Source organism: Podarcis tiliguerta (genome assembly GCF_965153285.1).
Source record: "Podarcis tiliguerta genome assembly, chromosome: 2".
Classification (NCBI taxonomy): Eukaryota; Metazoa; Chordata; class Lepidosauria; order Squamata; family Lacertidae; genus Podarcis; species Podarcis tiliguerta.
Window position 1 is genome coordinate 67,774,035 of NC_139535.1, and position 25,198 is coordinate 67,799,232.

Below are 25,198 nucleotides of genomic sequence, written 5' to 3' on the forward strand. Positions count from 1 at the left end.
TTCCCTCAAACAAAGTAAACAAGTATGGATGTGCCCAAGTGGCTTGCCTGGCGAGGTGGAGCTGTAATGCTGGCTTTCCCAGCAGCAATGCCACTGTTTCTAACCAGGGCGGAGATGGCACACTATGGAAGCCAGCCACTTCTGCACACATGGATTTGGAAGACACAACAAGTAAAGCTACCTGAGCAGTTAAACATTACTATGGCTTAATGTGATGTGCAAACACAGGCTGTATGTTCTAGTACTGAGTGCAAAGCATTATCCAAATAGCCTGGAGAACCTCACAGAACTGTTGTGAATCTAGAATTTGTCCACAAATGGAACAACATACCCCTACTATAAGCTTCAGTGCTCTGATTTGGAGAATTAACAGATTGTGGGCATAATTCTTTCATGGTGAAACTATATTTATATACATTTGCCTGCGGACATTCATAGTCACTACTTTCCAAATAAACAGATCCATGTGAGAAACCAGAATGAGTTAATGCGATTTAAAGCCAAACATGTTTATACTCAACACGAAGCCTGTGTGAGTTACTTTTCTTGCCTAAAAAATGTTCAAATGCATGAGAATCTCAATTATCTGTGTTAATACAGTTTGCCAAGTTCTTGTTCTGCTTGAAAATCCTACGTGGTGACCTTAAAATGCCCTCTAGTCCAGAAATACTGAGCTAACACACCAGTCTTAAGGAGAATAGCTCCACTGCTTAACACCAGTCTTAAGGAGAATAGCTCTACTTAAGCAGTGCTTGCATTTGCAAAAATAATTCAGCCAACAATCTAGATTCTGTATTCTTGTTGGAAACATAAGCAAATTGCAACAAACTATGACGAGAGTATTATAAATCCCCAGGCTTGTTTCTGTGGTTTCATGTTGATGCTCTAGATATGGCTTAGTAGGCTTTTCCAAAATCTGGTGAAGATTACAAGACTTTCACGGCTGACCACAGGTCTGGAAATGCAGAAAAACTGGCACGGTACCACCACCAGCAATTGTGTTTGAGAGGAAACTCACTGTAGAAGAAAACTTTGCTTCACCGCTTACTCAACTGTTATTGAACATATATATTGAGAAACCAAAACACAAGAATCAGTGTGTTTAATAAAGTCAACAAGTAGCTTCTGACCATCACCTGGAAATGCTCCTTTTGATATTGTTTCCGGGTCAAGCTTGTAGGTGTCCTGCAAACGCATCAATGCCTTGGCAGCTCCCGTCTCATCTTCTTCATTTGGGAAGAACTGACGGTGAATTGTGAGATTTGCAATAAAACCTTTATTTGAACAAGACGGAAATGGTTAGCACTATGGGTCTCAGATGCATATAAGTGATACCAGATTGGTTGGCAATAGGAAACATTTATTCTATCTACAACAATCCCTTGTGGAATTCCAACAGATGAAATTTAAACATGAACTATCAATGTTCTCATCGGGCTCTGTAAAACTATAAATATATATACCGTAGCTTTTGCTATTTGGCATGAAGATAAAAATTCATGAACTAAACACGCAAGAGATATTACAGGGGGAAATCTGAATAAGCAAGCAATTAAAAGTGGGTTTAGGCAACAGGGAAGGAATGTTTGGAGCTTTCTAATGAAGTGTTCCACGTTCGGCAGAAATTGAGAGCCTGCGTCCATTCAGTTGTTCTTAAGACTCCAACTTCCATCTACTCCTGCCGGCATGGTCAATGGTCAGGAATGAGGGGAGCTGGAGTCTAACAACATCTGGAGTGATACAGGCTCATCCCATCCAGAGTAATGGGGTTCAATACATGATGCACTCAATGGCTATCATGCTTTCCCAGTACCCAGTGGTTCAGCTCGGATGTAGCAACAAAACCATGGATTGGCTACTGGAAATACGCCTCAGATTTGCACATTTGATCCTCCTGCTTTTCCTCACATGTTCCAAATCCCAAACTCACCACCTGGTTTAGACAAACCATACCATGCTATAGTTTCCAATTCTGGTTTGAAGGCTAACTGTGATTTGCACAAACCGTTGTTTGACCAATCTGGATATACGCAATGAGAACTCATGGCTTGCCCAAATCAAGAAATGATGCAGAGAATGAAGAAAGAAGAAACAAAGGTGGGGAGAAAAGAACACACGAGTCCAAGGCTCCACTCTGATGGCCAGACTATGGTTTCATTTTTGCACCTGAAATGGAGCAGTGACTTGCTGAGAGCATGGTTGCCATCCATCACACATAGCTCCCATGATGTATCTCTGCCCAACCGATCCCACATGGAAGGAAAAATGCAGGTCTTCTGAATCCATCTTAAATATGTATTCTAATTATATCTCCTGTTTACAGATCTAGTAACACCTCAAATAAAAACAAGTACAAAAGTTCAACATTCAGCTAAGGGCCACCAACCTAATGCAAGGGTGATGTATTCATTAACATGGCTTTATACATACAGCACACCTTCTCTTATGGGACTATCAGAAGCGATGGTTCTCCTGAAGCTAGTAGACATCATTTCAAGAAAATTCCAGGAATGGAAACGGCTGATAAAAATTGTGACCCAAACAAAGAAACCAACAAGGTTTCCCAACAATGAGTGCTCCCCGAAAGGAATGGTTCCAGAGCAGCCTGTCTAGTCATCACAGCCAATAGCCAAGAATGATGCGAGTTGTAGTTCACCAAAACATCTGGAGAGTACCAGGTTGCAGAAGTCTGCTGTAGACTAATTGAATTATGAGAAGATTTGACAACAAAAAGAGTTTGAGAGAAGATATAGTGAGGTAAGCTCAAACTGCACAGCCTTTTCAACGGCTCCGGTACCAGAAATAACAGGAGGAAAAGTAGCTTATGACTGGCTTTTTCCTTAGCTGTAAAAGAAGACAGTTCCAAACCACCCACCCTGTTCCAATAGCTGTGATCCAGCAAACAATGTACAGAGCCAGATTTCACTGTCAGCTATAGAAGGCAAAGAGCTTCAAGCACAAGCCATTCTGCAGCAGGATGTGAGATAGGCCTGGCTGCACTCCCAGTACTCAGTCACATATGGCCAATATCTTAGAAACAAAGGAAACACGAAGCACCAACTGTGAAGCAACCATCATCCATTATCAGTTTTGCACAAATCCTTCATCAATAAAGATAGCCATCTTCTGCTGCTCTCAGAAGGCTGTAGAAGTTCGATTTTATTTGGAAAACCGCTGCAACATGTGCCATACCTCCTGGCTGAAAAGAGCACGTTTCAAAGTCTTTCCCCTTTAGCCTGAGTGCACACACGCACAAAACATATGTGGTTGATTTCTGAGAAACAGCATTTCCTCCTTTATAGTCAAGCATTAGCAAAATCTTTCTTGTCCCAAAAGCTGTCTTGCAAAATAGGTAAGCTTTAGTATATGGGACAGTTCTAGAAGAACAACGAAACAGTATTACAGATAGCTTCCCTTAACATTGCGTTTTAGAAAACAGCTTCCACAAGCTTTAGGTTCGCAGCAAACTCATGAACTTCTGAAATTCACAGCTGGAGAGGAGAATTTAATTGCCATGCGCCATTGCGACCCAACAAAGCCAGCAACTAAAAGCATCGAAGCCTGTATATGAAAGGAAAAGTGATCCATACAAGATTCAAGCATTACGTTCCAATGACAACGTATATTCTACAAGACCAGATTTGAAAGGAGATGGGGATGGGAAAACCTTCTCTTGGTTAAACCTGCTCTGGGTGAGTATCACAGCCATAATACCATACACACATGACCGAGAGGGTAGGAACATCAGTTCATTTAGTGGGAACGGGCCTTCTAGATTAGCATACAAACCCACTCACCTTGTGGATTCTGCCCTCTGCCCTCTAACTCTCTTGCTGAATTGTGCAGATCTTATTCCCTGAATATTTCTGACATCGTTTACGTCATGTGCTTTTGAACCTTTTGGAGAATGAAGACTTGGTGGGCACATGATTCCTATTTGTTATGGAACGCACTCACCAGTTGTGGGTGGTTTGCCAGGTGGCAAATAATGATTTTTAAGGACAGTTCAACACAGCTATCACTTGCTGGAGAGGCAGCAAAAGCAACATATTTTTGACGAAACATCTGATTAATGATACCCTGAGGGAAACATTTGGGACTTCTTTCCTGTAGAAACATCTGGAGTTGTTTCATTAGTTTTGAATAAAACATTGTTGCTGTGGTGCCAAGTGCTTATTTCTAAAACCTTGCTTTTATTGATGTCTTCTACTGTGATTTGCTGTATTATTATTTTTGTTGTTTTAATGAACCTATTTGCAACTATATGCATATGCATTTATAAGGAAGGGTGGTATACAAATATTTCAAATAAATGAATAAAAAGGAGAGAAAGGTTTTGGGCCACTCAGCACCACTCCATCTTACTGAATATGGCAGAAGCAGTCAAGCTGGAATGGTGTGGCTTGTGAGCCATCTATTCCAATCCCCTTGGACGATGGACGAGCAAGAGCATCCCCAGCAGAAGGCTGTCCACCAGCCCTGCTTGAAGACCACGAGTGAGGAAGAGAGGGAGCCTACATACACATTAGTGAACACTCGTGACTATAGTTTAGGACCGATTGGGAAGAGTTTAATGGCGATTCCTGGTTAGTGAATATTTCTGTCGCTGAATGGAATTAAAAGCAACCCCAATGTTCTTGTGAATGGGGCAAGGAACTGAACTCATTGACACAAACATGGGTGCCCGTTGACCCTTTTTTGAAAACAAACACAGATGAGGAGAGGAGGCTTCTTGAACAGACACTGTGGCATTAAAGAAGAAAAGGCATGTTGCTTTCCACACTGATTATTTCAAAAGCTTGGTTTCTTTGAGATCCTCACCTTTGGTTGCATCCTCAAGAACCAGATTCTCCAGCTGCAGCCATTCTGTGTTGAGACGCTTTACCAGTTTATATGCATTGACTGGGTGGGCAAGATAACCTTCTGGATCTGAAGTCGATTTAACAGTTAGGGATTCCATCTTCTCAGCCCAACTGGAAAACACGAGTATATGCCTCAAGTGCAGTTTTGATTTTATTTTTAGCCCAGGCATATGACGTGCTCTGGGAGGGTTGTGATAGAGATACAAAAGCCCCAATTGCCTTCCTCCGTCCCTGTATCCTTTTTCTTTCTTGAGCTGTGTGAATTGCTCAGCTATCGTTATGCCTCTTGCACTTTGCTAGTTAAACAATCAAATTGCAAAGTGAATCGCCACAGGGAAATTTATTTTAAAACACTTTTGTCATTGCTTTTTTACAGCCTGGTTTTTAAGCCTTTGAGCTGACACAGCATCTGATAAGGTGGAGTGCTAGAGCCAGAGTTTCTCAAACCTTGAGCCACTTTCACCTGAGCCTCAGTGCTGCAACCTCCTCTGTGCTTCCTCACTTACTCTTCTGGCTCAGATCCCAAAGACAAACATAGGGGCAACAATCTCCAGTGACAAGGAAGAGCAGAGGTGCTATGTTAAAATGGCAAAGTATCACTTTGTCTAATCTCACTTTACCTCTTGATTTTAGCAAGCTTAGATTCTTCTTCTTGAATATATGCCTTTAATGACTGAACCAGATCTTTTTCTGCATAAATGAGGTCTGTCATCTGGCCTTAAATGAAAAAAAGGAAAGAAAAGTATTATTAGAAACCCAAGAAGCCATCTGTATCCAGAAATATAGGTTGAGAGCAAATAAATACTGCAGATTAAGGAAAAGACACAGGGAGACTATCACAGCAGGCTGGAATTTATAACGTCACTAAAGCATTTGTTCTAGTTCAGAACATGTATTCTGCCAATGTTACTGCAGCTCCATTTCTAACAATCTATGGGTGGAATTCGACATCACATTCAGGCAATTATTCTACCAGCGCAAACGCTTCTGCTTGCCATACGGAATGATGCCTCCTTCTCCTCTCCCATGGGCAGTTCTAGGGGTTCTCCTGACCCACCTGAGCAGATCTGTGGAGGGTGAGGAGGGAGGAGAGGGGAGAAGTCCCATTGCACCAGCTTCCACTAGCACAACAACTAAGCTGAATCTGGCCTTCGGAATCTAGGGAAGGGAGTTTTTGTTGCATTCCTTTTGCCATGGTTATTTTATTTCACAACAGCTTTAAGAGTATATCTGTATATATATTTCATAGAGAGGAAAATGAAAATAATTCATGCATGAGGAATGGGAAACAGAAAACTATTTGGCCAAGGCATAGAACATTCATTGTAATCATTCACAGAACCATGCATATTAGCTTTCTCGATAGTCAAGGGTATGCTGTTTTATCAGCAGCACTTATCCATGCTACCTTTGTCTGCTCAAACACAGAGTTACTTTAAACAGTTTGTTCGGTTTAGGCCACTGTATCCTGAAGAAAAGGAACATGCAAGAGTAAGTTGGCCTTTTAAACTTGATATGGTGACACAGAGTCACAGAGCTTCAGACTAACTGTATTGAGTTACTAGCTTAATACTAGCTCAAGAGCAAGACATGCCAATTAATCTAGCAATCAATCCTCAGCATGGCCTATTACGTTTGATGTGATGTTTTTGTTTACAACAGCAATTTGATCCTTCATAGCCTTTATAAAGCTGCCACAGTTCATGCAAAATCTGCAAAATTATATTTTAATCTGAAGTCATGCTGTATTTTATTTTATTGCAAAATGCAGTAATAAAATCTGAAAATGCCAAAGGCGTAACAGGTGCAATGCTCCAGAAAGGTTTTAAGTAGTGGTTGTCTCCCTGCCTCCTCCTGTCAATTCTGAGTTTCTAGAGTTATTATGCTTACAACAGCTAATTAGTTCACAAAAATGAACTGATGCACACACCTCACATCAGTTATTTGGAATGGCATAACATCGTCAGCATATTTCCACAGATATTCTTCTAATGCAATTACAGCCCAACTCTCTTGGGACATTGTAAAAAAAATATATGGAACAATTAAAAACAGAAATTCTGGGACATTCTCAAAATTTCCAGGGGAGCATTCATAAGCACCCTCCACAACTGCAGCAATTTGTTCAGAGTGGGATAAATGAGGTGATTTTACAAGGAGGAACGTATAGTGGCAATTCTAATCTACAGCGGTGATAATGCGATGTGTTTTTAAAGACAATGTCACATGTTTTTTCAAGTTAGCCCATAGCAGAACACTACTAATACCTAGCAATGGCCAGAATACATATAAGCCCCATGCACCCACATGCAGCCCCATAGTGTAAGCAGTGAAACAAACCAGAAAGCCACATAGAGTTTCCTGTTGTGCGCCAACTGCAAAAGATGGTTAATGGGTTGCAAAGAATCCAGGACAAGAAAACCACCTTTAAACCATTCTAAAGAGAGGAATGGTAATTCTCATGTTGGAAAGAGTAAAACACAACCAAAGAGTGGAGTCTATTCCAGATGATTGCATTAATAATATTGATTATGATCACACATTAATTGATGTAAACTATGTTTCACCATTTTCCTATTTTGCCTGAGCTTTTTCATACCTATAGAAGTGAAAAATTCAGCTCTTGTCAGGCTGGTGCAAATAATGCAGGTTAGCAGTAATGGTATCATCCACGGCGTCATTCTGAATCAATAAAATGTCTGCAAGATATTTAAAAATAAATAAATTCATGACAACTGAAGAAAAAAGGAAAATACAAGCCCCAAATTCCACAATCTGTAGTAAAAAATCAGCCACGTTTTCCGACTTTATTGAATTCAAATGTTCAGCCATACCAAAAGAAACCTACACTGCAATTCAGGCGCATTTGTCCAATTCGGCCTAAAATGGGGAGGCTGCCATTCACAGCAAATCTCATGCAAACCAAATGCCCCTATTTAGTGTGCAGAAATCTGACACAATGAAAACATTGTGCCAAAGAAGTTAACAATTTCCAAAGATGAATCAGTAGAAAGTGATGAGCGGAATTCAACATCACGCTGTCACGATCGTTCAATCCGTGCAAATTTTTTTTGCTTTCTAGATAGAATGATTCCCCCCTCTTCCATTCCTGTGTTCTAGGAAATCTCCCAACCCTCCAGAGCAGATTTGGAGTCAGGAGAGAGAGGAAAGCCCTGTTAAACTAACAGGAGTCCTTGCACTGGCATCCAGGTTAGTTGAATCCTTTGGGTTGTAGTCGACTAACTTTTGCTCAGAGTAGATTCCATGAACCACTTCTTTCCCCTACTAAAGGAAACTTACTCAGATGTACCTGGCTTGGGAGTGGGATGGCAATGGTCCTGTGAAATGCACAGGAATACATACTTCCCCACCCCCTTGTACCCATCACCACCAGGATTCCAGCAGCTGTTGGGCAAGCATAGAGTGCTGTCAGTCCCAGTTCTTGAACCAAGAGAAATATCCCCAGCTGCGCTCTGTCTCTTAAGCTATGCTGGCACTTGTTTGCTGATCCACAGGCCTTTCCCTACAGCCTCCTCCTGCCCATTATAATCATGGACTCTTTGCTAGTCCATAAAACGCTAAATGATGTCACACCGAAATATCTGCCCAGTGCCACTTAACAAGAGCTCCCTTAGGAGAGAGAGAAAAGAAAGAAGTTTCAGCTCCTAAACCAATTCACAGGTAATCTGAGACTTTTGTAAAGCTGAGTGACAAGTACCATGAAGGGGTCTGCCAAGAGCAATAACACAATAAGCGATATAACAGAACAGGGGAGCCAGCCAAAAGAATTCCGGAGGCACATATATTTGGATATATTATGCCATGGCAGCCCATCTGAAGTGCTTGTTCTTGTTTCCTGGAGACATTACACACATCTTGGCTAAGCGACACTGAAGGAATTTTCCAGCTAAAACGAGCAAACGCCGCTCTCATTCCCCTCCCCACCTCCTGCCTCACATGCTTCGGAGTTCAGGGTACCTGCCAAGTCCAAGAACATTATTTACTTCATCCAGTGGTCTGAATCTTTTGCAGCTTTGCCATGGTACACAAGAGTTATGAGCGTCAATAAGCGGAAAGTAAACACAAAAGATGGATTTTGCTGGGAAGAAGGAAGACACCTGGCAATGGACTTTTATATTCTTTCCATATTGTGCAGCTGTTTAACTTCAAACAAAAGCAAACAACTCTTTATCATCCCAGCATGGCTATAGCTTGGGGAAGAAGAGCAAAAGTATACATGTGCAGAGAGCCTGTACGACTCCTGCTTACGTGTCCCCACATCTTCCTAGAGTCTAAAGTGGAAGGGAAGCTTATGGATAAGGATTTTATAAGTATGTGAATGATAAAAACACACACACAACTTGTTCATTCAGGCAGAGAAATAAATGTTTTGGATTAGCAGATGGAGGTGGGGGAGGAGAAAATTAAAAGTCACTATTTTGCCTTTGTATGATACGTTTCGCTTGTGTTGGCCAGAAGACAGAAAGGAAAATGCCATGTTCTGACAGGTTTATTTAGAAGATCATTTTACATGCTGAAAAATTCCAAGTGCTACATTATAATTTGAAAGCATGGGGACCCCTGGCTGGCTGAGGCAGCAAAAAGAATTTGCTTCCTCAAACATGCAAGGGAGTCTTACTTCGGGAGGAATGTATGGGCGTTCTTCAGGGCTCCTGGCAGCACAAAAGAAAAGGTATGCAGCTTAATACCGGAGAAACAGTCCAAGATATCAAAAGAGGATAGGTATTCTCTCCAGCCCACCTGCAGTATCATTATTTTTCCAGCTGCTAAAATGCCTGTCCGCTGCATTAGTGACTCACTTGGGTGTCTAAGCATGTTATGGTTTTGCAAACCTCTATATTCTTATTCACAAAATGTATCACCACCCTGCTCATTCAGACTGTGCTTTGTTAAGAAATTAGCCTTTCATACAGCATTGCACACAAACCTAACAAAAACTCTGGCCTTTTTTTATTTCTTCACATTCCAGAAAGCACTGATGATCTGGCACAGGAACACCAAGACACGCACAACGACTTGACTTTGAGATACATGTGTCCCAAAATGGCAACTGCCTTAAATTACAATGGATTTAGGGTTGCCTTGTATTTTTATATTTTTCCAAGCCATAAATTAACCACTGTGCAAGAAAAAAATATTTCTTAATAATATTTGACGAGTGGTAGAAAATCAGCCCATATTCCCATCAAATGATCTGAAATCCACTCAGACTATAGGTAAAAGGTAAGGGACCCCTGGAAGGTTAAGTCCAGTCAAAGGTGACTATGGGGTTGTGGCGCTCATGTCACTTCAGGCCGAGGGAGTTGGTGTTTGTCCACAGACAGCTTTCTGGGTCATGTGGCCAGCATGACTAAACTGCTTCTGGCGCAACGGAACACTGTGACGGAAACCAGAGCGCATGGAAATGTCGTTTACCTTCCCACCACAGCAGTACCTATTTATCTACTTGCACTGGCATGCTTTCGAACTGTTTTGGGACAGAGAACGGGAGCTCACTCCATCGCGGTGAGGGACACAGGTGGCGCTGTGGTCTAAACCACTGGGCCTCTTGGGCTTGCCACTCGCACTACCCACCATGTAGCCATGATTCTTACTCAGAGTGCCAACATTTCTTCCTGCACAGGGATAGCCTAATCTTTGTTGCCTTTAGGTTAGATTACTGCAAGATGGTTCAGAAAATGCAGCTGGTGCAGAATTCAGCAGCCAGGTTGTTCACTGGGTCAAGACAGTCTGAGCACATAACACAAATCCTAACCCAATTACATTGGCTACCCATTAGTTTCTGGGATCAATTCAAAGCACTGGTTTTTGACCTATAAAACCTTATACTCCAATACCACACGGACTTACCTGGATCCTGCAATTGTCACCTGAGGCCCTTCTTCATGTGCCCTCTCCACAAGAGGTCTGAAGGTTTGAAACACGAGAAGAGGCCTTTTTCAGTGGAGCCTCTCTGATTGTGAAACGCTCTCCTCAGGGAGGCTCCCCTGGCGCCATCATTACATATGTTTAGGCACCCAGGCTAAAGTGTTTATTTTTCATCAGGCTTTCCGCTTTTACTCATCTGAGGCCTCCTTGAGTGGGTGAGCTGGTTTAAATCCTGCCTTTTAAAAACAGGTTTGTATTTTAGTTTTTCCCTGTTTGTTTTATGATTGTTTTAATGTATGTATGTATGTATGTATGTATGTATGTATTATGTTTGTTTACAGTAAGCTGCTTTGAGTTACTTTTGTAAAAAGTGACTAACAATTTTAATAAATAATAATAATAATGAAGGTAAGGAGAAATTAAGGGCTGTGGAAAAGGGAGTAGCTGATGTGGTTTACTGATCCATCAGCAAAATAAATACTGCTACGTTGCATCTGCTGCTCCAGGTGTCTGGGTTTGTAACCACTTAATGGGATTACTCCCAGACTGGGGAAATCCACATTTGGAAGGAGAAAGAGTGAGATTGCATTGGCTACTCTGGGCATAAACTTTCATGGATCAGAGTCCACATTGTTATATGAACGAAATGTAAACAGGAAGCTTAGAGGCAAATGAATAGCAGAATGTATAGACAGGGACAATAATATTCTATTTAAAATACGTTTAGTCTTGTTATTTTAACAGCAGCATTTAATTTAGTTGTTACATTCAATTATTCCTAATATGCCACATGTGCTCCCTGTGGCCACAATTCTAATGCATGCAAAAGTGGATAATAATCACAACATTTTCCAGTTAATCTTGTGGGTTAATCCATCAAGTCCCTTTGTGTCATCTTGCTCTTTACAGCAGCACATACAGTATTAGTTTAAGCCAGCATTTCTCAAACTGTGTTCCATAAAGCAGTCTAAGGGGTTCCGCGATTTCCACTGAGCTGCAGCTATCAGGAATAAATGCACTGCTCAAGCAATTTCCCTGGAAACCCCTTCCCCTCCTTTCCTTCTCCGACTGTTAATTCAGGTAAGCAACACTGCCCAGCCCATACTGCCCTGCTATACTTGGGTGAAAAGTGCTGTTCAAGCTCTTGTCATGTGACTCCCTCATTCCCCCCCCTTAGCCTCTTCTATTGAGCTGCAGCCTAGAGGCAAGGGTAACGCTGCAGTGAGATTAGCAGGCTTCCTCAAACTCAGCCCTCCAGATGTTTTTGGCCTACAACTCCCATGATCCCTAGCTAGCAGGAACAGTGGTCAGGGATGATGGGAATTGTAGTCTCAAAACATCTGAAGGGCCGAGTTTGAGGAAGCCTGGATTAGAGCCACAGCCCAACCAGTCAGTGCATCTGGCTGTAAACCAGAAGGTTGGTGGTTTGAGCCCACCCAGGCAAAGGGGGTTGTACAAGATGACCCTTAGGATCCCTTCCAACTCTACAATTCTATGATTCTATGAATGTATGAAAAGCTTCTCCCATCAGAGGAGATCGGGAGGTCCACAGCAACCTTTTTCAAGGACTCAGTTGTTGTTTTTAAAAGCTCGAGCTGTTTGGTGTTGCCTTGCTTCCTGTCCAAATAATCAACCCCTCTCTCCGCCCCCTTTAAAAAATAATTTGAAAAGATTTTACTGCAAGGGTTCCGCAAACATCTGAGAACCATAAAAGTCAACAAGTCCAAACTGTTGCAAATATATTTCCTCTTTCTCAAGCTAGTTGTATTATTTTGCTTAGCTTAAAAAAAGAAAGAGGCTGATAAATTACATTTCTAAATAAAACTCAAGCTGGCCTAAAGCAACAGTCAAAATCACAACCGTCTTTCTTCCTGCCGCAGGAAAAGAAGTGGTCTCTTACATTTTTGCACTCTCCCTCTAAGTATATATTGCCCAGAACTTACGTGTCACACATGATTAGCTAGAAAATATACCAGTACAGATGACACGTTTCAGAAATGCAGGATTTTAAGGAAGCTGAACAGTTCCGCATATCACAGCTGTGGAAACAGATGAACACCATGAAGAGTCTTATGCATTCCATATGGCTGTTCTGAATTTATTTCTTCAATGTCACCTGTTGCTCTAGAGCTCTTAGTATCTCCAAAACTCATTAGTGGATTATCAGTGCAGTCTTATGCATTTATACACTGAAGTTAAGTCCCACTGAGTTAAGAGTTTATTCCCAAGTAAGTGTGCAGAAGACTATAGCCTTAATAAGCAACACCTTATTAAACAAGAGAAGTCAAGCCAAATCTGAAGCAACAATTGGACCTAACTTTGTATTTTCTCCCCAAACCGGAACTAACCACCCCCTGCTGACAAACAAAATTCAGTATATCAATATCCAGCTCAGAATAAAAGTTTGACTTTTTTTAAAAAAGTCTATAAATTGATCTGGACACAAAACATTGGTTGTGTTTGCATGCCACAGTAGGCCATTAACTATGGCTTGCCGTGAACCAGCAGTGTACTAAGCAATGCTGCCCAATCACTCCTGCTTTGCTCCTCCCGTAAGCAGAACAATCCACAAACCATGGTTCATTGTGTCATCAAACTGTGGTTATCCCTAAACAAACCACATCAGCAAGCCAAGAACAGACTTGCTCATTCACGAGAAGCCTATCATAGCTTATGTCTCACTGTGAATTATAAACATGGCCACTCTCTGGGAGGTTTTTTATACATTTTACATTTAATCTGATTTGTACTTTGTCTGCTTCAAGAGAGGCTACAGGCGGGAGAGCAGGCTGGGACCTTAATACAATCCACTGCAGACTGTGAAGATCAACAGGAAAGGACATAATAAAGGACCATGTTTGGGGCTTGTGTTTCAAGGAGATGGGAGAAGACATCACTTGGTGTATGAAATGCTGGGGGTGTGAAATAGGAGGGGTTTTTGACAGCAGCATGGGATGGCAGTTGAGGGAGGGTGGGAATTCTGTCAGTTGAGGGAGGGCTTACTACAAATCTGTTTTTCCAATGTTCCTCAAATAAACACTCTATTTTTAACTTGGACTGTGAAACCCATGTCCAAAAGGTTTGAACATCTACCCCAATCTCTACATAGTGCTGTTAGCGACTGTGACAACATCGTTACTATACACCATAAGGTATACCTCCCTGATGCTGCTGTGGTCAGTCACTTTCTTTAGCTATTGTTGCTGAAATGCACCTGTAGCTGCAAAACCAAGACGCCTTCATCTGCCCCAGCTGCATGTCTCTCCCACATCAGTCTGTAAGACCACAGCAAGCGCTGCAACCTTCCTAAAGCTTGACCTCACCCCCACCCCAAGGCGCACCTCTCCGTTGTCTCCCGAGATAGATGGATGCCAACATAAGCCTGCAAAATCTGACCCTTAGTTAGGTGAATCATCCATTTTCACCTTCTGTCCCATGTCTACGTGAACAACCTTGTGGTTAGGAATCCCTACGTATCTGAGCTTGTTTGGAGGTTCTAGCAGGGGAGGGCAGCTATCGTATACCCTTAACCGAAGAACGGTACACTCCTTCTATCTGGGACGGTCGTCCTCTTCCACCGAGCGTGCAGCTTCGGGAGGGATGCACATGGAGCAGTGAGCGAGGGAGGGGACACCCGCCCAGCCAGCCAGATCAACCAAATCAACCCTGGCGATCAATGGGGTGACAGATGTCGCAGCCAGATCGTCCCCACATCCAAGGGAATCTGCCCCCTTAGCTACTTCATTTCAGAAATCTAGAGAGGGAGATAAATGGGTAAAAATTTGGGGGTGGGACAAAGTGGATTTTTTTTAAGGGCGTCACATCTTTCCCTCCATAATTTGAGCCCTTGAGGTTCACCTTCTTCTGTTTTAGAGAATCAAGCACTTGCAGGTGAGAATGATCCTCTGCTTTAATAAAGCTGATAGTTATACTGGGAAGCAGGGGGTCTATATACTGTACAGCATTGCTTCTCAGTGTATCTAAATTTGAGCTGTACGACACAGTTTAACCAATCTTAATTTAGATGAGGGCTTGTCCTAGATGACACTTAGTATATGCTTCTGGGGTGTGACCCTGTGCTGAATCCATGAAGACATGTCTCTTACATAAACAACAATTTGAGGTTAGATTCAGGACAGGCCTTCCTCTGGGCCTGTTTGATTTCACGTATGGAAGCAGTGAGGAGAAACCCACAGCACTCTTCATTAAATTGTTGGTGGGGGGAGGGATAAACAAAGGGGTTTTGCTTTTTTTAACAAGCCAAAGCCAATTAAATGCCAAACATGTGCCTCCTTTCTGTTAAGACAGCGTGGCTACAGTTCAGTGTCTTGACGCCTGAGCCTATGTATGCTTACACGCAAGTAAGTCCCACTGTGTTCAATTAGACTTACATGTAAGTGTGCACAGGACTGAAAACAAAAAATATTGAAACAAGGAGGCCAAGGGAACAACATTTAAATGCCAAACCCATCGCAAATTGTGAGGGTGTGACATTGGACAAAATGATCATTGCGTGAGAATATTATATTCTGTAAGCTGAAGGGGGGGGGGGAGGAAGCTAAATAAAAACAACAACTCTTGTCTATATCAGCCAGAATCTAAAGAACTGTGAAATTAGTTCCATAAGCCTGAATAACTTGCTGCTTTTTTTTTGTTTAAATCACAGGCCCTTTCTTACTGGTGTAATATACAGCAGGCAGCAGCATGTCTCCTGCTCAGAGAAGAGTTAACTTTGCCCATGAATACTGAGGCTCGACATCTCTAATTGTGATGCAGTTCCAAGGCACTTTCCGAGGAAATAGCCAGCATTACACAAGGAGAAACTGTTTTGTTATTCCTTTTACATTGTGGTATCTGCCCTGGAAAGTATCCATCAGTTCTTCACCCTGTAATTACTGTCTCCAGAACGTACTTCTAAATGTTTAAAATCGTATTTCTCATTTGCAGCCTTCCAATCGCACAGAAATCACAAGACAGAGCTTCCAGAATCTGGAGTCATTCCCAATCCGCTCCGTGTCTTCAGAACAATCTAGATTTGTCTGAGTGTCCAGCAATATGAAACCCAGGGGTCAGTATTATTCTTAGCCTTTTCTGGTCCAACATAGTGCTTTGATTAAAAACCCTTAAGGAGCGCACTAGCATTTCCAGAGGACTGCGCTCACCCATCAAATACAAGAGCCCTCATTCTAAGCCCCCCCCCCAGTTTTCCTGAAAGATATCTGCCTTCCAGCTGGCTCCTTGCTTTGGAGTTCAGCATTATTACACCCCTCAAAGCTTTGCATGCATCCACTCCACATGCCTGCATCACCACCTCCCTTGCCAAGTGCCTAATGTGCATCTGCAAATTATTAAAGCATCTAAATGCTAAACAATAATCAAATCCTTGGGGTGTGGCTTTCCTCCTCCTCCCTAACAGCATATGAAGACGTGGTGCTTCAAATGCTGTTTCTTAGAAATCAGTAGGGTCCTTATTCCAATAATGTTAGTAACCTTGTGATTTGTGTTATGTAAGCTTAAGAAATACCCAGAATCTGGATTAGCTCCTAAAGTCTCCTTCATGCTTCACTGCATTTCACAGCTAAAGCATTTTTTTATTTTTTTTATTTTGCCAAAGCTCACAGTTCTCTGGCACTTTTAAATTCCACTGTTTGAACCTTCTCTTACCCTGTATATAGATGTAAATAATCACTTAAATCCAGTGCAAAGTACAGCGATGGATCTACGCTTTCTGAATTGTCTGCTTTATCTTCCCAGTCTGGAGCTAGCCAAGACTTATAGAGTACCAGACATAAAACTGCCTTTTGGTGCTGAAAGCCCAGAATGTTAATAAGTAACATCCTGACAGATAAATCAAAAACAGTCTTGGAATATATATATATCATGAAGACCAAATTGAAAATCATTCCAAAATCCCAGTTCCAAAATGCTTGGAAGCAAATCCCAATGGAATTAGGTGTGTTGTAGACCATAGCTCAAGTAATCAGAAACATTTAACTTAACGACTATATTTAATTATGAAATGTTTCCTCTCCCCTACGGTCAAGGTGGGGAGCTCTTTTCAGTCCATGGGCAACATTCCTTTGTACATATCCTTCCATATATATCATTCTTTTTCAGTACGAGTAAACATTACAAGCATTATCCATAGACCTCGTTTTTATAAACATCAAATGAGGAGATTTAATCTGTTTCTTGATTGTACAAATTCAAAATGAACATGGAGATTTTAAAAAAGAACGCTTTCCTGCACACAGAAAACTAAATGAGGGACAGCTTTGTAGCTGTGCTTCTCTGTGGATAGCAACTTTCTCTACGTCGGGAGAAGAATCCAGTAACAGGACCCTGTCTTGTAGCCTGACATGGTACAATCTAGAAGCAAGCTTATTTCCTCGTTTGATGCTGTGAGACCTAGAAATAGCTGTCAACTTTTCCCTTTTTTTAAGGGAAACTCCATTATTCTGAATAGGATTCCTCACAAGAAAAGGGAAAAGTTGACAGCTATGAAAGTAGGCCTTCATAATCACATTTGGCAAAGCAGAAGCAAGCAGCAGTCTGTAATAAGCACATGCCACATTAAAGAGTGCTACACCAATGTCTTAAACCAAGGTCTCTGGCAGCAGGAGGTTCAGACATCTTACTCACTACAGTACTGCAGCAACTTGCTAGAGGTAGGAATTGCTATGCAAGTCTGTTATCTGCTGCGCTGCAGTAACTGCACCGCTGCAGATGGCAAGAATATTCTCTGCAACTGCCAATCAGGACAGAAAAAGGACTAATGGGATTCTATCTAGTCCTACAAAGTTGGTTGGCTCCTATGTCTTATGTTGTTCTGTTGCTTGATTCCCTGCCAGTCCTGAGTGAGACAGCATTGTTTGAACATTGTAATTCTGTGCTTTTTGGTTATACAAGCTCAAGTTAGACTAGATTCCTAGACATATGTGGCTCTGTGCCACTGCAAAGGGACAACTGTATCAAACCTAAAATGAGTCTATGGTCCAATTACTAGAACTTAAGGTGATGGAATCTGCTTGATGAAGGGAGTTTAAGGTCCACAAAACCAGGCAGTTTTCAGTGGTTAGAAAGCAGGTCTGCTTCCACAGAAACAACTGCTCTATCCTGGCCCTATAACGGCTCATATATTTATGTCTATGTGCCTCTATATAGGGACAGATAGGCAGGAGGAGTGAAAGCGAGAGTGTCAGGCTCCAGGACCTGGGAGAGCTGGGTTCGAATCCCCACTCTGCCACTAAGATCACTGGGTGACCTTGGTCCTATCACTATTTCTCAGCCTAACCTACCTCACAGGGTTGTTGTGAGGATAACATGGAGATGAAGAGAACCCTGGATGACACCTTGAGCTCCTTGGAGGAAATGTAGGATATAAAAATAATAAATTAGATGTTAACACATATATAAAATTATATCCCTCTGATTATCACTCTAGTCCTTGCAAGAGAATGTAAACTCTGCCAATGCCCAGATTTTTGTTAAAGTCTCAACCTATTGACACTGGCAAGAGTTTACATTTTCTAGCAGAGACAAGAGTGATCAGATTTTCTTCATATTCTTTTTAAATATTATAAAACCTGCAGGGGTTAGTCATTAATCCTTGGTGATGATTTCTAGCTATGGCTCTGAAATGCATAACTCTACATTCTGTGGCTACAAATTAATGTTTTTTAAGCATATGGAAAACCTCAAAAGAGTCATATATGAAATGTCCTTTAAGCATGACTCATGTTGATTACGTTCAGTCATTGAACTGGCACTACTTCCAAGCAGCAGGAAAGCAATAGACTCGATTGAATCATTAAGCTTAAATGGATGTATAAAACTGTACCCATTTACGCAAACACTCCTCCCACTCACACAAGCTGCACAAATCAGAGAGATTGAACAGGTAAATAAACAAAAATCATGCAGCTCCATAAACTGCCCTTAAGCTTTTACCCATTACAGAGACAGCTAGCGCAGTACTGTGTGGTTAGGATTATGTGCTGGCCATTTCTGATTCAGAGCTCTGCTTAGCTATGAACTCAGGGGTGGTCTGAGACAGGCCACTATCTTGTACCTTCAATTTACCATCTACGTATATTATGGCTATACTGCAGCAGTACTGGCCTATTTTACAAATGAACACACATAGGACCAGACTGCAATGTAGCGTGTAAAACACCCAAGGGGGAAAACACTACAGGCACACTGCGCATTAGTATCATTTTTGTCAACTTAAGATATGGCTCCCTGCTGGTCAAATAACCGCTGTGGTTACCTATAATTCGTTTAGCAGAATCTGCTTGAAGAATTACCTCCTGAAAATTATTGGCAATTCTTCCACACAACCAACTTGTCTCTTCCTAATGTAGCTGCAAAACAGACGAGAGAGTCCACTGATGTAAGAGACCACTATATGTCAATGACTTGGATGGGATTTCTGTTTTCTTCCAAATCAGTAAAAGGGGGACGGGGGAAGAGGAGATGGTAGAAGTTCCCACTGCCACCCAAACAGTGAAAAAGTGCTACTCGTTTTCATTCTGTTAAGCAGAATGCATGCCCTTTCGCTGTATGTGGAGCTGTTAGAAGATAGAAATGTGGGGTGTGTGCATGTTTTCTATCCCAGAAACTCCATACTAAACATGGTGCACTAGGGCACTCATGCAAATTTAATGCATCTGGCGCAAGCAGCAGCCAGGTCATCTGTACTGTGCCAAGGAAGTTATATGTAATTTTGATGGATGAGGCAACTGCATATAAAGCCAGCTCTGTGCTCTAAGAATTCCACAACATTTCTACATAATTGCAGGCTGACTATTGCAGGGACCCAGGGATCCTCTTTCACGAACTGTCTAATATTAAGCAGTGGTAGGGCACAAAGCAATGCTCTTAGCTAGCCCTGTTCTGTGTCCCTAAAATCGAAAGGAACATGGAAAAATATATGTCTTACACTACCAAATGGAATAAGGTAGGAAAGATATCCACTGGGTTTGTGTGTGTGTGTGTGTGTGTGTGTGTGTGCTTTAGATATCAAATGGACAAAGACAAACAGAGGTGATGAGGAATCAGGATTTAAAAAAGGAAGAAATGTAGGGGGAGAGTGGAAAAATAATGAGGAAGAAGTATTCATTGAATCTGAATATTTGTTTACTAGTCAAAAACAAGTTCACTTTCATATTTGGTTAAAGCAGAACTTCAACTTTATAATTTGAAACTATAAATAACCCAACGCCATGAAGTAGTTATATTAGCACAAATGATTTCAGTTTGTACAATGGAACTTCTCTTCTCTCTTCTTTCTATGTCTCCCTGGTGCCCTCCCTGAATCTGCTCCAGGGGATTGGGGGGGGGGCGCTATCCGGAACAGGTCCAGTGGGCATTTGGGAGACTCACAGGGAGCTATGCAGGAGAGATTCCGTTGTGCAGCCAGAAGTCTTTGTGCTAATGGAACTTGTATGAAAGCCAGTGTGGGATAATGAGAAAGACTGTTGGACTAGGACCTGGAAGACCAGGCTTCAAATCCCCATTTGACCACAAAGCTCACTGGGATGACCTTGGGCCAGGTACTGCCTCTGTCTGGAGTGAAGAATTAACTCCTTATTGTCAAAAGCACACTTACAAGTTAGCTGAAGGCTAACTCAGTCCTACATATTGCAGCTACTCCTAGGTGTACACCCAATGGAGCAGATGCTGTAACAGAGAGGACCTACCCCCGACCTCAGCTAATGTATCTCCCAACAGCAAACAACTTTGTTGGATACCACCAGAGTATACAAATATGAACTACCAAAGAAAGAAAAATGACATTATGGTAGGTGTGGTAAAAGAAACCCATTACCTTGAATTTCAGGACATCGTCCCACCAGTGGAAGGAGGCTATAAAGAACTGGTGATCAATTCTGCTTCCTGAGAAGTTGCTTAACTGTTCCCACTGAAATCAGTGGGACTGAAAAGTGTCCCCAATCTCATTTGGCTTCTTGGATAACGTAAACCACAGCACTCATGAATCATGAATTACAGACTGTGGTTAAATGAGATCATGTAGTGTAGAAAGGCATCCCGCTGGAATCAGAAGCAGCAGCCACCACTTCCTTTGGGAACTACTAGGGCCCATGGTGAATTACTGTTATAATTGTTGCATTTTGTCTCAACTTTGTGTGGATTTTTTCATGCTGATTTAAGGATGATCTTATAAACCATCTGCAAGATTGCATGCACCCTAATCAAAGGAAAGTGGTACTGGCATTCAGTATCCTGAAGACACTACCAATAATAATATTTCAGAGCCTTGATGGAACTATTATATTTATATTCTTATACATGCTACACAGATCCATTCTCTTTATCCCACCATGGTTTTGGTCAAAGAGGTTTGCAGATTTTGAAGAGACTTCAATGAGCTAGCAAAAGTGAACATCTGTATCACAATGGATTTGTCACTTTCCAAATCTCCCTGATGCTATTTTCTGTGCATAGCTTTTATCTGCATAGCCTGGGCACAAAAATACCACAATTGGCCAGTACCATTTCATGTACCCATGTCATCCATGTCATGTAAAGCACAGTTAACCAATGTTTTGTCAGCTGCTGTAGGCCTACAACTCCCATTGTTCCTGCCTATTGGGCCATAGTTTCTGGGGTATGATGGGAGCTGAAAATCTGGAGAGCTTTGTTGACTACCCTGGAGGTAAAGTGATGATCCATGAGATGATCCACATTGCTCCACTTCCAGAGACTAGGAAAGTCTTATGTAACAAGCTTGGTGTGTGAGGGTGGCCTTAGGCGACCTTATATGGGAGAAATCCAACAAATGCCTTTCCTCTACCACCAGAAGACTTGGGTAAAATCCAAATGTAAAAATCCCTTTTCTCCAAAGCTCTTGAGAACTAAGAAGGAAAACAACACAACTCACTGTCGCTTTAACAGTGCAAGAAGAAATGGTTGTTGAATCGCTGATAAGCTTTTTAAATTTTTTATTTTGTAAAATGTATCAACCACTTAACCAAAAGGTCTCCACGCAGCATACATGATTTATCAATAAAAACAAGTATACATAACTAAATTATTGCTGAAATAAATAAGTTCTTAGCAGGCTGTCTAAATCAATATAGCAGGGAAGTTCCAAAGCATAGTTTTAATTCAAACATTGATTAATATTTTTAAAAAAATAATTGGTTTTTTAAAAAAGTTTTTAGTTGTCTTATTTTTATCTGTAAACCGCCTTGAGTCCCTGTCAGGGAAGAAGGTGGGGTATAAATAAATATAACAATAACAGCAGCAACAACAAGCGCTGCAATTTTCAAAGAGCCACTCCAAACAGTTATGCAGCAAACTTTATATGTCACTCTTAAAAGTGCAAGATTAAGGTGGGTCAAATCAAAGTCATTGGGAGGGGGAGAGTAATGAGCATCAGGCTATCCATAGCACTCTATGGAGGTAGAGAAACTGGCAGATGGAAAGGACTATCACCAAGAAGTCACTACCCTTAATTCCTCCTTTTCTGAGCAGCAAATGATCAATCTGCCATACTTTTCATAAGACCCCTCTCATATTTTCTCCTGTCAAAGAACTGTTTTGCAAGGTAAAGGTGCAAGAGGTTCCTACTCCACATTGCCTCTTGAACTCAGAGATCCTTGAGAAGTGGGAGCTCTCCTGCCTCTCCTGGGGCTCCCCGCCACCACCAACCCACCCATCCACAAACAAACAAACAGAATGGAGCTTTCCTGCTTCAATCCATCTACCATCGACACTGTCAGAAGATGGTTTGCATTATTTTTCAGAGCCACTCAATACCCGCTTCCTCCTCTCTGAAAATAAAACACATTTTCTTTCCTTCCAACCCCCACTGTTCACGACCCCCCTCCCCAAACCATGCATGTACACAACTCTGGATACATGTGTCAGATGAAGTCTGCTTTTTAAGGTGCCACAAGACTAAGAGGACTGCCCCTCTCGAAATCCCCACAGGAGACATTCCAGGTTTTTTTTTTGTGTTGTAAGAAGTCCACCTTCCCAGCTTATGCACACAACCATTTGCGTATACTGGAAAAAACAGGGCTAGCTCAGTCAGTAGGAACATGAGACTTTTAATCTCAAGGTTGTGTGTTCCAGCCCCACTTCGAGCAAAGAGATTTCTGCATGGCAGAGGGTTGGACTAGATGACCCACGTGGCCCCTTCCAACTCCATAGGTAGCTAGTCTATGCCCCAGGTAAGCACCTGAGGGTGGCCCTGTACTTACATTACTCCCTTCCCTTCGGAAATGCAGAGGATGCTGCCAAGAGCTTTTCTCTTGCTGTGCGGACTGCAACCCCCCTTGCTGCTGCTTACCTGAGCTCAAAGTTTCCCACAGACATTCCTCAGGTAGGAAATCGCCTACGGGGGGCGGATTGGGGTGTGTGGAAAGTCACACTGCTCCAAATAACTCCCTCCCCACTAGCGGTACAGACCAGGGAGCGGATTTACCTGCCCGCAGCCGCTGTGGCGACAAGTTGGCAGCGCCCGCCTCGTCCGTCGGACTTCTTGCCTCGGGAGCCTGAAAACCAAGTTAGGCAGGAGTTTATTACGGCGCGGAAACCTCCCCTGCCGCCGCCGCCGCTCGTCCCAGAGATGAAGTCATCCCCGGCCGCTTTTCCACCCGCGTCTCGCCTCCTCGGCCGGCGGCTTCGGCTCTCGCCGTCGCGGGGGCCCGCGAGAAGCCATGCTAGGTCAAGCGGGAGCCATGCAGGTGCGCCGTCGCCTCCAGGCTGCAGCACCGGGCGGGGAGGGAGGCACGGAAGGAGGCGGGGGGCGGGAGAGCCCCACGGAGGGAAGGCGGAGAGGTGAGGAGCGCCAAGGGCGAGGAAGAGCCCAGCGGGAAGCAGAGGTGGGCAAGGGGCAGCGGGAGGGCACAGCGGCCGGAGAACAAGCGCCCCCGGGCGCGCCAGAGGCGACGGAGCGGCCGGCTGAAGGCGCCGCGGCCGCGGGGAAGGGGTCGCCCGAAGCGCGCGCCAACCCTGCCCTGCCCGCGGGGCGCACCTTCCGCGCCTCGCCCGGGAACACGCCGCTTCACGCGCCGCGCTTTCTAGAACAGCCTTGGCGTTTCCAGCCGGAGCTGCGCTTCCCCCGCCCCTTTGGCGGAGGCCCTTGGCGTTCTGCGCTCCGATTGAGCGGCTGCCACGTCGGAAGCCCCGCCTCCGCCCGGCACGGAGAGAGCGCTACCGTAATGCTCCCAATAGCCTCCCCGGCGATGATGGAGCCTGGACGACGGTGTTAGAGCTGTGCGCTCGACACCCTCCCCGAAACGCACGCAGCACCCAACTTGTCAGTGAGACGTCTCGTTACCTAGGTCGTTTAGACTCAGCACCGACAAGAATTAGACGCTCTTGTTTGATGGGAACGACAGTGAGTTTGAACGCATTATTGGCAAGGAAAGGAAGGCCTTTTAGATGGTGCAAAGAGATAGAAAAAACATTCGCAGGAAAACCCAAATGCTTATTCACAAAGCTATTGTACTACCAACCATACTGTATGCTTGTGAAACATGGACCACTTATAAACATCATCTCCAGCTCCTTTATTCTATCAAGGGTGTCTCCGAACAATTTTACATACCACTTGGGAATACAGGCAAACTAATGCCAGTGTACTGGAAGAAGCAAAGATCACCAGTGTCAAAGCAATGATTCTTCAACATCAACTTTGTTGGATTGGTCATGTTGTGTGGATGCCTGATTACAGTGGTACCTCGGGTTACATACGCTTCAGGTTACAAACTCCGCTAACCCAGAAATAGTACCTTGGGTTAAGAACTTTGCTTCAGGATGAGAACAGAAATCGTGCTCTGGTGGCGCAGCGGCAGCAGGAGGCCCCATTAGCTAAAGTGGTGCTTCAGGTTAAGAACGGACCTCTGGAATGAATTAAGTACAGTGGTGCCTCGCAAGACGAAATTAATTTGTTATGCGAGTTTTTTCGTCTTGCGAGTTTTTTCGTCTTGCGAAGCACCACTGTGTATTGACGGTTTCCCATAGGAATGCATTGGCGGTTTTTTAAAAAAGGCGCAAGACGTTCTGCCTTGCGAAGCAAGCCCATAGGAAAATCCGTCTTGCGAAGCAACTCAGAAAACGAAAAACTCTTTCGTCTTGCGAGTTTTTCGTCTTCCGAGGCATTCGTCTTGCGAGGTACTACTGTACTCTATTCCCAATTTAAGAATGGAAAGCGTAATGCTGGTGGTCAGCAAAAGAGGTTTAAAGACTCTCTCAAGGCAAATCTTTAAAAGTATAGCATAAACACCGACAATTGGGAAACACTGGCCTGCGAGCTCTCCAATTGGAGAACAGACTTTACCAAAGGTGTCATGGACTTTGAAGACCCCCAAACTCAGGACGAAGGGGAGAAATGTGCTAAGAGGAAGGCACTCCTGGCAAACCCTCACCGTGATCAACTCCTGCCCAGAAACCTATGTCCCCACTGTGGA

At 43.1% G+C, this 25,198-nt stretch overlaps 1 protein-coding gene across 10 annotated transcripts in view; it reads right to left on the reverse strand.

The window, feature by feature from the left end:
* The window catches only part of P4HA2 (prolyl 4-hydroxylase subunit alpha 2), a 45,940-nt gene that overhangs the window by 19,922 nt on the left and 820 nt on the right, over positions 1 to 25,198 (reverse strand). For 3 of the 10 annotated variants that reach the window (XM_083428740.1, XM_083428745.1, XM_083428739.1), the window contains exons 2-6: positions 23,209 to 23,278; positions 7,462 to 7,561; positions 5,483 to 5,579; positions 4,822 to 4,973; positions 1,137 to 1,274 (exon numbers count right to left, since the gene is read on the reverse strand). In XM_083428740.1, coding sequence (XP_083284866.1) covers positions 1,137 to 1,274; positions 4,822 to 4,973; positions 5,483 to 5,579; positions 7,462 to 7,543 — 469 coding nt within the window. In that variant the 5' untranslated portion in view covers positions 7,544 to 7,561; positions 23,209 to 23,278. Of the gene's footprint in view, positions 1 to 1,136; positions 1,275 to 4,821; positions 4,974 to 5,482; positions 5,580 to 7,461; positions 7,562 to 10,733; positions 10,786 to 12,694; positions 12,791 to 23,208; positions 23,503 to 23,760; positions 23,878 to 25,198 lie in introns of those variants that run through there. The other 7 variants (XM_083428742.1, XM_083428737.1, XM_083428741.1 and 4 more) reach the window with 6 other exon arrangements.